Source organism: Hyperolius riggenbachi, chromosome 3, assembly GCF_040937935.1.
Source record: "Hyperolius riggenbachi isolate aHypRig1 chromosome 3, aHypRig1.pri, whole genome shotgun sequence".
NCBI classification, from domain to species: Eukaryota; Metazoa; Chordata; class Amphibia; order Anura; family Hyperoliidae; genus Hyperolius; species Hyperolius riggenbachi.
In genome coordinates this window covers 267,195,787-267,208,204 of record NC_090648.1, presented here as the reverse complement: position 1 = coordinate 267,208,204, position 12,418 = coordinate 267,195,787, and the positions used below count along the sequence as shown (strand labels likewise).

The window sequence follows — 12,418 nt, the reverse complement described above, 5'->3', positions numbered from 1 at the left end:
TTATTTTAAATCATGTTAGATTCTCTACATCTAGTAAAGTAAGATTCTACAATCACTAGCATTTTTCTATAAAAATGTGCCAAGTCATGTACAGATGTTTTGCAATTTAATGTTATTAATAATTATCTGTATCCCATTGCTATTTGGATTGGGTTGTGGATCCCATGTTATTTAGATTGGTTCTGGATTCCATTGTTATTTAAAGCGGTTTAACACCCAGCATTACAACTTTGCTTTAAAAGATTGCTTACAGCTTACAAACTATTATGCCAGATTTTTTTTAAGCAGAAATTCACTGAATGGGTTAAACATGACATTTTAGTGTTGGATTTAACTAGGAATCCGCATCTGTTCTTATCTTTAGTTACAAAATGTATCTTTATTTGGAATACAAAGAGACCTTTGAAAAGCCTGCCGGGGAAGCCCTCTTTGTTCTCTCAGAGCAGTGTTTGTTTGTTACATTGTAGATAGATACATTTGTAACTAAACAAGCAAGCACGGAGGAGGATTTCTAGCTAAATGCAGCACTAAAATGTCATGTTTAATCCATTCAGTGAATTTCTGCTAAAAAAAAAATCTGGCATAATAGTTTATAAGCTGTAAGCAATCTTTTAAAGCAAAGTTGAAATGCTGGGTGTTAGACCACTTTAAATTAGGTGCTGGATTCCATTGTTATTTAGATTGGGTGCTGGTTCCCATTGTTATTAAGTTTGGTGCTTGTTCCCAATGTTATTTAGATCTGGTGCTGGTTCCCATTGTTATTTAGCTCGGGTGCTGGTTCCCACGGTTATTTAGATGGGGTTCTGGTTCCCATTGGTTGTTAAATTGGATGCTGGTTCCTATTGTTATTTAGATTGGGTGCTGGTTCCCATTGTTATTTAAATTGGATGCTGGTTCCCATTGTTATTTAGATTGGGTGCTGGATCACATTGATTGTTAGACTGACTATCAGTATATTGTGCTTTGCTATATTATATAACTGGCTTTGTGATGGTTCTTCCAGCTGTGTTTTCTGCATTTATTTCCCATTACTCAACTATCCTGAACCAATCTCTTTCCTTTTATTTAATGCCTAACTTTAAACTCCTAACCCCAGCAGGTAAATCTAGCACCCTACCTTCTCTTATCACACCAATCTTCCTAAAATATTGCCTAACCGAAAAATCTAGCATCAGCTGATAATAATCTGCTTTCATCTTCAACTCCAGCACCAAATCCAAAAACTGAGCAGATATTCAAGGTGTATGATTTTGGCGTTGGTGTTTGGCCACCATATATTTGAGCACTGGCGATCAGCTGCAGTGGATAAATCGTACACTGGCAGTGTCAAAACCATACACCAGGAAAACAGGTTTGCTAATCTACATTGGCTTTATTCTCATGCCCAAATGAAGTGCATTGTGAAGTGGAATTTCAATTTAAAGTGCTTCAAAACAACGTTGGCTTTCCAAGTGAATGTATATTTTGCTTGTAGTGCTCTTCATACCCGTCTAGAACGGGGTTTACTGAAAAAATAAAGATCTAAGATGTGCACAAGGGTATTAGTGTTGCCTAACTAATCATCCACCTCAGACTTACAGAAAATAATACCAGAAGCAGCATACTTACCTAAATCCAAACCTACAGGACTCATAGAAGATAATGGGTCCATTTATTGTATCCATAAGACAGTTATCTTTTGAGTCTACCAAAGATTTCCTTCAGTGGTCATATATAACTGCTAATGTCTAATTAGAGTTTCAGTTTGTGGGAGGTGTTAAAAAATGCAAGACTTCATCTGCCCACCCCCCTCCCCCCACACACCAACTACATGACTCATAATTAACAGTAAAATGTTATTTTTCTGGTTCTCCAAACCCCACAAACTGACCCGCTGGACCAGCCACCACTCTCCGCTGCTTCCTCTTGTAATATGTAACACTGGAGCCCCAGCAGAAGCATCTTCATAGCGCTCACTGGAACTCCCCCATTGGTCAGGAATCAGGATGAACTTGTATATGTAAATATTAATGCAAATCTATTCTTTTTGATGTTTAATGCAAGTGAATCAGGAGATTAAATGAAGACAGCAAAATTCTAAAAGTATTAGATAAAATAGTGCATAAAAAAAAGTGCAGGACGTTTTTGTGCATCCATCTCATCAACCTCTAACATTGCCCTTTCCCATCCTGCTGTCAACAAGAACATATTCTCAGACATGTCTATAATCAGCTAGAGCTTGAAGGAAGAAAATATTTCAAAAACATGTTAACATAGGAAAATGACACAGGTGTTGGCAGTTTTAGAGACTTGATTTAAGTCTTTCAAAAGCGGTTATCTTTTTGTAAACATTCTACCAACAATAATCAAGCATGCAAAAAATCAATAACTAATTTAGAAAATTGTTAGTTTTCAATCTGAAAAAGCATCTTTATCTCTAGTGCTAAACTCCTGTAACAAACACAACAAATTCAATTAAAAGAGGCAAAACTTAAGCTTAATACTAAGTTGAAAAAGAAACCCGGTGCCTGAATAACGACAAAAACTTTTCTACACAAAGTAATGGACCATGCACACATACATCATAACTCAAAATAGCACTTAGCGTATACCAATTATAAGAAATATATAACAGTCACCATTACTGATGCTGACCTCCAATTGAAAATGTGTTCCTTATTCAGAAGCATCTCCCTTTTTAGGAGAAACAAGAAATTAGTAATGGTCGTTATTAGTAATGAAGGCTTCTATATTTATCTCCTAACAGGGGCATGCAAAGCAGCCCGATCCCAAAGTCCAAGAGTAGCGAGCATGTAAATGGAAATATCTGCAGGTAGAATATGGGAAAAATTACTGATATTGTACAATAGGGCAGTGGTAATTTCCATTAGTAAAATACAGTACATTTTGCTATCACTAAAGCTAAACTTATTCTCACATGAGCCTTCCTTGTGCTGATGCCTAACCCTAACCAACCCTTCCCCCTGATGCCTAAACCTAACCAACCCCACCTACCAATGCCCAACCCTAACCAACCCCCACCCATGCCTAATCCTAACCAAACCCCACCACCCCACACACACCTGATGCCTAACTCTAACTGACCCCTTCCCACAATGCCTAACCCTAATTGCCCCCCCCCCCCACCCATGCCTCTGGCGCCCAAATTTCCATTTATAGATACTATTACCATGAGTGCCTATGCGACACCCACATTTTTCCATGCCTCTGGCCCCAAATTTGCCATTTTGCCAAGAGTAATGATGTAAAAAGACAAAAGAAACAAAGAGCGCTCCTTGGTATATTACCTTTTATTTGCAAAATGATGATGTTTAAAGAGACACTGAAGATTCAAAAAAAACATCTTTTTATTTAACAAATGTGTTTAACATATTAGCCCTAACTAAACCGCCGCAAATCCCCCCTAACTCACACTCCCTCTCCCCTGAAAAATCCACGACTTTCTTGATCATGGATTTTGCTGCCCTAAGCGCTTCCATGTGAGGCAGAGCTATGAGCTGCAGCCCTGCCTCACACGCGTCTGTCAGCGGTGGATATCCGCCTCTCCCCCGCCCCTCTCAGTGAAGGAAGACTGAGAGCAGCGGGGGAGAGGCGGCGATCTAGGCTGACAGACGCGCTGAGAGGCAGAGCTGCAGCTAATAGCTCTGCCTCTCACAGAAGCGCTTCCCGGATTGCCCCCCGGGGAGTTTGGGGGGATTTAGATAGTGTACAGCGTCGAAAATGTGGTGGTTTAGTTAGGGCTAACATATTAAACATATTTGTTAAATAAGAAAACTTTTTTTATTAGACTTCAGAGACTCTTTAAGCATTGCACATAAAAGATATAAAACTCATTTAACCTCCTTGCCGGTCTAATTCCCGCCGGCAAGGAGGCAGCGCAGCACTTTTTTTTAATTTATTTTTTTTTAAATCATGTAGCGAGCCCAGGGCTCGCTACATGATAGCCGCTGAGCGGCGGCATCCCCCCACCCAATCCGATCGATCAGAGTAAGCAGGAAATCCCGTTCAGAACGGGATTTCCTGCAGGGCTTCCACGGTGACCGGGCAGGATGACGTCACCGACGTCATGGACATCGGGATGTCACAGGGAATCCCGATCCACCCCTCAGCGCTGCCTGGCACTGATTGGCCAGGCTGTTCAGGGGTCTGGGGCAGGGGGGGGCGACTCGGCGCGGTGGGTAGCGGCGGATCGGCGACGATCGAATGTTACAAGCAGCTATCAAAGTGCTAGCTGCATGTAACAAAAAAAATTATGCAAATCGTCCCAGCGGGGCCTGAGAAATCCTTCTGCGCAGGTTACCCCGAGCTGAGCTCGGGATAACCGGCAAGGAGGTTAATTTATCTACTCAGCCGAGGGAATTTCTTCTGCCTCTGAAATCAACTGTGACCAACGGGCTAGTACGATCGTGTCACCGCCTGAAGTAAAAACTCTTCATCTTGTGTAGCTGGCTCCATCAGCCTTAGTCTGACTACACTCTATCTCCGCTTCTATTGCTGTTAATGTAGCCTTATTCAATTCAGCTAGCATGAACTTGATAAACTTTAAGGGTATCTTTGTTCTTGGACAATAGGGACTAGGAATGTGTGTGTGTGTGTGTGTGTGTGTGTGTGTGTGTGTGTGTGTGTGTGTGTCTGTGTGTCTGTGTGTCTGTGTGTCTGTGTGTCTGTGTGTCTGTGTGTCTGTGTGTCTGTGTGTCTGTGCGTGCGTGCGTGCGTGTGTGTGTGTGGTGAGTTAATTAAAGTGTAATCAACTTAGTGCGTGTGTGCGTGTGTGCGTGCGTGTGTGTGTGGTGAGTTAATTAAAGTGTAATTAACTTAATCAACATGGGCCTGTGAAACTGTGGAAGTGAGAATCTATGCCACATCTGCTGCCCTCAATCTCTGATGTGGCGTACATTCTACGCCGTGGCTTTCCGCAGTCCCAAGCCAATTGCTGCTCACTGCGGCTGCATACTCGGCTGTCATGTGACAGCCAGCATCCTCCTATGGGTACAAGGTGATCAATGTGAGCCAATCAAAGTGATCACTGAACAGCGGCATGAAGAGAAGTCTCTGATCCTTAAAGGATACCCGAGGTGACATGTGACATAATGAGGTAGACATGGATATGTATAGTGCCTAACACACAAATAACTATGCTATGTTCCTTTTTTTCTTTCTCTACCTGAAAGAGTTAAACATCATGTATGTAAGTGGCTGACTCAGTCCTGACTCAGACAGGAAGTGACTACAGTGACTCCTCTGCTTGGATTTATTTACTTGCACAGATGAATGACAGGTACCACATTCCACCAGAGCTATCAGTACAGTTTGCTGCCATAGAGAGAAATTAGTTTATGAGCACTGCTGAGGTACAATAAGTAATGTGACTTATTCTGTGTTCTCTACAAAGCCCTGAAGGAAAAAATTGTACTGTGCAAATGTATAATAATACATCCCATGTCCCTGTGTCAGTGCTTTTGTGCTACTGTGCATGTCCTGCACTGACACAGCCGTTGGGACAGGACGCAGGACAGGCCAGCCGGCCAAGAGGGTGGACGTGTGTGTGCGCGCGCGTCAGGTAACAGGTGCGCGTGGCGGTGACAGACTTAGAGCCCGTTTCAAACAGGCTTAGGTCACTAGTAATAATAATAATTGTTTTGGATATAGTTATGATAATTGTGGGAATAGTTAGGTAGTGTACTCAGTATTTTGTTGTTACAGTTCATCATGTCTCAGCTGATTGTAATATACATGTTTTAGTGATGTGCTAGGTTTCTATTTGTAGAATGGAAGCAGGCTCATCCCTTGGGCACATATTTATAAAGGCTGGGTGAATCCAGACATTCCCTGTTAGCACTCACCAGTATATATAGAGTTGTCTGGTGCATGTTGTAATATGAGGATGCAAGTCCCATTACTGACAGCACATTTTGCATTGAATCATACTGAATCCACAGATAATCTGCACTAAAGTATAATGCGGATAAAAAGCCTGGAATATATTTGGAAAGAGGAATGAATACACCGTGAAATAATTATGGAATAAAAGTGCTTAACAATCTGATAAACATTTTGCTAGTGAAATTATGGTGAATTAAGGGGGAATACAGAAATAATCTCACACATACTCAATATGAATGGACACCGAATTAAGGTGGAAAATATCAGTATCGTGAAAAGATTCAGTATCGTGAAAGGTTAGTTTCACACTTTTAGCAGTGTTATCATCCTGTAGCAGGAGAGCCCGGGGCAGGAAGATCGCACCAAACCATGTCCAAGACGCAAAAAGCATTGTTACACCAGCCACATGACCTCTTAAGGTGGCCACTAACGGTCCAATTTCTAGCAAAAAATCGATTGAGTGATAAGAAATTCTGATCGGATTGGTTGTAAATAATCTCCATTGGTGGACAAAATCGATTATGAACGAGTGAAAAAAAAATGTCATTCGAATGAAGTGTGTGTGTGTGTGTGTGCATGCGTGCGTGCGTGCGTGCGTGCGTGCTGAGTTAATTAAAGTCTAAACAACTTAGTGCGTGTGTGCGTGCGTGCGTGTGTGTGTGTGTGTGACCAGAATGTTATATTTGTATTTGACAACAGCTAATCAACGGTCTTATACACAGATAAAAGCAAACTAGGTCACCCAGTGCCTACACAGGACTAACAAACAATTCACTGTCAATCGATAAAACCATGAATGTTTGCAGATCAAACAGATTTCATCCCAATGCAATATTAGTATATCAAAAAATTACAGTAAGTGAAAACAACTATTTGACGGTGTTAAACGTAATATAAGCTGGAAGAAAATATGGAACTTGCCATTGCGAACCCCCTCCCCCTTTTCTAAAATAAATACATGCACTCTATGGACAGTCATACCGATTTTTTACTATTTCAGTAATCTCCGAGTCACACATCTGAAGACAAACGTACAGGCAGTGGAGTCAATGTGTGACCTGCAGACGCTGATAGTTTAAACAATTAACCTCCCTGGCGGTAAGCCCGACCTACGCTCGGGCTAGCCGCCGGAGAGGATCACATGGCCCCCGGAGGTTTTTTTTTTTAAATAAAATTTGATCTAACTGCTTAAGCTAGCACTTTGCTAGCTAATGATGCCCCTCAAGTCCCTCCGCTCTCCCCCGATCACCCCCGATCGCCACCGTTATACGTACACCCCAGTGATCCCGTGATGACGCAGCCTCCCAATCAGCTCCAGGCTTCACTATGGGGAGGATCGGGACTGCGCATGATGTCGATGATGTATCCAATCGTCGCCAAGCTAAAAGGTTAAGATGCGGCTCTCGCGGGATCGCGGAAGGGTAAATATTGCCGGCGGCGATCGGGGGGATCCTCCCGCGGATGCAGCATCTGAAACTTGAGTACCGCCAGGAAGGTTAAAGGTAGAGGCTTGACCTGGCAGACAGTAATCTGGCATGTTTTTAGAAGACCATCAGCAGCAATTATGAACAACATTTATTTTTGTTTGTTTTTGACCAAAAGCAGACATTTGCAGGAGGAACCTGAATGTTTGCAGAGTAGGAAACTACACATCAATTAACTGACAACTGCTGATGTAATCAGATCACATGAAAAAATTTTATACTGAAAAGAGGAAATACATTATACAGTGGGGCAATCATGTCTGAGATAAAATCTAAGGAGGTTTCTAAAAATCATGCAGAACAGTCTCAGACTTTTAAAGAAGATGCAGTTTCCTGATAAAAATGTTCTAAAACAGGAGGAAATAGGAGGGGTTCTCAGAATTGGCGCAAACTGTGAGATAATGCGCTGAGTGAAGTAAAGTGTACTGTGGCAGCTTTAAAGGATACCCGAGGTGACATGTGACATTTACAGTGCCTAGCACACAAATAACAATGTGTTCCCTTTTTTCTTTCTCTGCCTGAAAGAGTTAAATATCAGGTATGTAAGTGGCTGACTCAGTCCTGACTCAGACCGGAAGTGACTACAGTGTGACCCTCATTGACAAGAAATTCCAACTATAAAAAAAAAACTTTCCTAGCAGAAAATGGCTTCTGAGAGCAGGAAAGAGATAAAAAGGGTCAATAGTTCATAGACTTTAGCTCTGGCATACTTCAATGAATGTGTCATTGAACAAAAACAATAAAACAGTTAAAACTTAAAAAGTAGATTTAAACATAAAATAAAACTGGGGAATATCTTAAAAAGTCATTTTTAGGAGACAGAAGATATATGCAACCATTTATTTTATTAGTTTATTTTCATCTTGGGTGTCCTTTAAAGGGAACCCGAGGTGAGAGTGATATGGAGGCTGCCATATTTATTTCCTTTTAAACAATGCCAGGTGCCTGGCAGCCCTGCTAATCTTCTCCCATAAATCGTATCTGAGTCAAAACCCTGGAACAAGCATATGGCTAATCCAGCAAAACCTATGTCAGCTGAGTCAGTGTACCTGATCTACTGCATGCTTGTTCAGGGTCAATAACTAAAAGTATTAGAGGCAGAGGATCAGGATGGCCGCCAGCCAACTGGTATTGTCGAAAAATAAATAAATATGGCAGCCTCCATATCACTCTCACCTCGGGATCCCTTTAACATAGAAAAGGGGGAATCAAAAAAGTATTTTGGCTTTTTAGATACTTAGATTTTTTTAGATACTTACGTTACAGGCTTCTCAAGACGGCTTCCTTGTGATCCAACTATTTCACCCAAAGTACAAAACATCTGACCAAGAAAGTCCTACAGAAAATTAAGGGAATAAAAATCGGTAAAGATAGAAAACATATGCAACCTAATGCCAAGGTGTATGGCATAACTGCTTACCAGTCTTTATGGCTGTTACCTTTGACAAAGACTTAATATTGATTGATCAAAACAGTGCTGTAAGCTATTCCTATATGAACAGGGCATTGGTATCATCTACAGAAGTGTTGTCCAATCTTGTTTTATAGATTACATGCACAAACATTCTAGAGCTTAGAGTCTGTTAATAAAACTTGCAACCAACCTGCATTGTGGACCCTTAATCCATTTGTGAGCCCAACCAACATGCTATGCTAGTTTGTCCCCACATGTATATTAGTACATTTCCAGTCCAATCCTGTCAGTTTTGTATCAGTTTTCTATAGGTATATTCATAAATGATAGGTGTACAGTTCCAATTCTGTCTGGTAAAACTGAAAGGAAACTGATGCAAATCCGATGAAATACTGACAGGACAGGACTAAACCAGACCAGAAATTGGGTGTTAACTTTCCAAACAAAGGTTATCAGATGGTGAATCTATGTAGGTGCTAATAACTCTCTAAGCAAATCTCAGATGGTCAGATGCAGAATCTACATGGGTGATAATAACTCTCTAAGCAAAGGTTGTCATGTCAGATGGTGAATCTACATAGGTGTTAATAGCTTTCTAAGCAAATGTGCCATGGTTAGAGGAATCTACTTAGGTGCTAATAACTCTCTTAACCACTTCCCTACCACGCTATTTTGTGCTGATCGGTGCTGCGTGGGCTCTCCAGCCCGCAGCACCGATCAGCTAGCAGCCAGGCCGATCAGACTTCCCCCCCTTTTTTCCCCACTAGGGGGATGTCCTGCTGGGGGGGTCTGATCGCCCGCCGGCTGCTTGCGCTTGCGGGGGGGGGGCTCTTCAAAGCCCCCCTCCGCAGCGCTTCCTGGCCTCCTTCCCCTTCCCTCCCTCTCCCTCCCCCTGTGAGCGGCGCAGGACGGATTTCCGTCCTGCGCCTGATGGGATAGGCTTTAGCCTATCAGATGCCGGTGATCCCCGGCCAATCAGAGGCCGGGGATCACCGATCTCCTCTACGGCGCTGCTGCGCAGCAGCGCCGTATACATGTAAACACCGGGGAAGGTCTTCCCCGTGTGTTTACATTTACCCTGCGAGCCACCGATCGGCTCACAGGGTGTTCACGGAGACACCCTCCGTGAGCTGACATGGAACGGCCCCATGGTATACACTTCAGGATTCAGGGGCGTGTATATACGCTCCGAGAATCCGGAAGTGGTTAATACATGTCAGATGGTCAGATGTGGTGTCTACCTAGATGCTAATAACTCTCTAAGCAAAGGTTGTCAGATGATCACATGCTGAATGTGCATATAAGCTAATAACTCTCTAAACAAAGTTGTCAGATGCAGAATCTACCTAGGTGCTAATGTGCAAAAAAAAGATACATTTTATTTTTTGGGGAAAATGTTGCTTCTGGAAACACACATTTTTTAAAGTCCCTATATCCCTATAGATGATAAAATGTGGCTATCAATCTGTGACAAATGCCTCAATTCATAAAGCATTACTGCATGCGGTAATGCTGAAAACAGCAGACTTTCCCGAGCACTTAGCAAAGTGTCAATTCAAAAAGGCTGTTACCGCATGAAAAACTGAAATTACCGAGCAGTGAGGTAAATTACCGACTTGGCTGTAATTACCTCCAACACGTCAGTAAATTGTCAGCAAATGTCAATTCATAAAGCCTTCAACAAGTGGTAAGCCAGACTATAGTTACAGACACCTCTGGTGAGGTCTTAACAATACAAAGTGCAGGGAGCCGAAAGTCTGTGCAGGGAACCGAAGTCTGTGTGAGTCATCTGTGTAGGAAGCTGAAGTCTGTGTTAGTCATCTGTGCAGGGAGCCGAAGTCTGTGTGAGTCATCTGTGCAGGGAACCGAAGTCTGTGTGAGTCATCTGTGCAGGGAGCCGAAGTCTCTGCAAGTCTGTGCAGGGAACCGTAATTACAGCTTGTAACAAAAGACAAATGGCCACACTTCTGCTGTACCGCTCAGTGGGCTGCAGTTATTTACCGAACTTCAAAGGCAGCTGTGAAAATCTTTATGAATTAGCACAGAAGTGTAATTAAAAGTTTTACTTACAGGCCAAGCCTAAAGAGAAAGCAACTTCTGCTTCCTATAATATTATCATACCACCCACAGCATTAGTGTAGGCAGTAAGGTGGAAACAGCCTTTTTTCTTAACAGCTAGTTAACATCTTGTTGGGTGTTACAGTGGGATAAACATCTTGGGAAAATCAACACTGCCTACATAATAACATACACAGTTGAACAGGATAAAAAAATGATACATTTCCATCAAAGTCAACACTCATTTTATGCCTTAGATATTTATTTTTCATAGCTTGAAAGTCTGAGAGAAGCTCTGCCTTGAAAGAATATTTGTAGATGTAAATAGGAATGCGACCATAGCCTCCCTGCCACTGCCTCAGAGTTACATAAAGCTGATTGCTTTCACCCATCTGGGCTTATTTCTAAAAGGTTAGCAGTATGGGCTGGATTCCATATTTGTGGCATTCTGAGTATTACCGTATTTTCGGACTATAAGATCCTCTTTTTTTTCCCCAAAAGTTGGGGTGGAAAAGTCAGTGCGTCTTATAGTACGAATAGTAAATTTGGACCAGCACCTTTTGTCCTCCATCCTGTGTCCTCCGCCCGTGTTCTCCATTCTCTGCCACGTGAGTCCTCAGCGTGGTGTCTGCCCCCTTTCTATGTCCCGGTCTAGACTTCTATGTCTATACTAATGCATGCTGCCAATCACTTTGTACCATGCCGGTGTCCCATGTGCAGCGCCCTTCATTGTCCCTATATCTGGACTGCTGTGTCCATACTCACGCTGCAGCCACTTTGTATGTGTCCGGTGACCCGTGTGCAGCCTCTTCCTTGTCCCTGTTCTGCCGGCTTCTGCCACGCAGCAACATGCTGCTGGTTTGCCTGGTCCTTTTAGTGCACACAGATTGAGAGCTACGCATGTGCGCGCCAGGCGACAGGACCTTTATGCTAGCAGAAGGGGAGCCAGCTGATCAGGCCGATCAGCTGACCCCAGCTATGCTCCAGCTTGGCTGAGTGACTGGGGCGGCGCTGTGGAGCGCTCTGGGTATATATAGGACTTGCCTGTGAGTTGCAAGTTGTCTGCTGTTGCGAATGCTTACGTGTGAGCACTCAGACCCCAGTCAGATCTTACAGTGTGTTAGAACCAGCCGGAGCTGGGAATTCACACCTAGTCAGATTCCGTTGATAGCCTTAAAAGTATTATTGTATTGTGAGACTTGCTTACCATTCTGTAGACTAGTTCCCAGGTGTTGAAACCAAGGACTTCACACCTAAGACTAGGAGATTGCCACATTGCTATTGTTTATGTATTAGACTAGTTCCCTGGTGTTGAAACCAAGGACTTCACACCTAGATTAGGATTGTTATATATACTGTTACCTGTTATGATCTCTGGCTTTCCTGACCACTCTCCTGCTTACTGATTCGGTACCTTTGCCTATCTGAAAACCTGTTGCCGACATTGCCTTTACCCAGATACCGAATCAGTCTTCCATCTCTGTACTCATTGCTTCCGCTCCCTTTTTGATAGGTAGCGATGGTCTCACCGGTGGGACCAAGGGGAGTGCGCTGATTGGCTCCAATAGCGGATCCTTCA

At 42.8% G+C, this 12,418-nt stretch overlaps 1 protein-coding gene across 1 annotated transcript in view; it reads right to left on the bottom strand.

Moving 5' to 3' along the window:
- Positions 1-12,418, bottom strand: part of CPNE8 (copine 8) — a 372,678-nt gene that overhangs the window by 132,490 nt on the left and 227,770 nt on the right. The window contains exon 6 of the mRNA XM_068276306.1: positions 8,627-8,703. Coding sequence (XP_068132407.1) covers positions 8,627-8,703 — 77 coding nt within the window. The remainder of the gene's footprint in view (positions 1-8,626; positions 8,704-12,418) is intronic.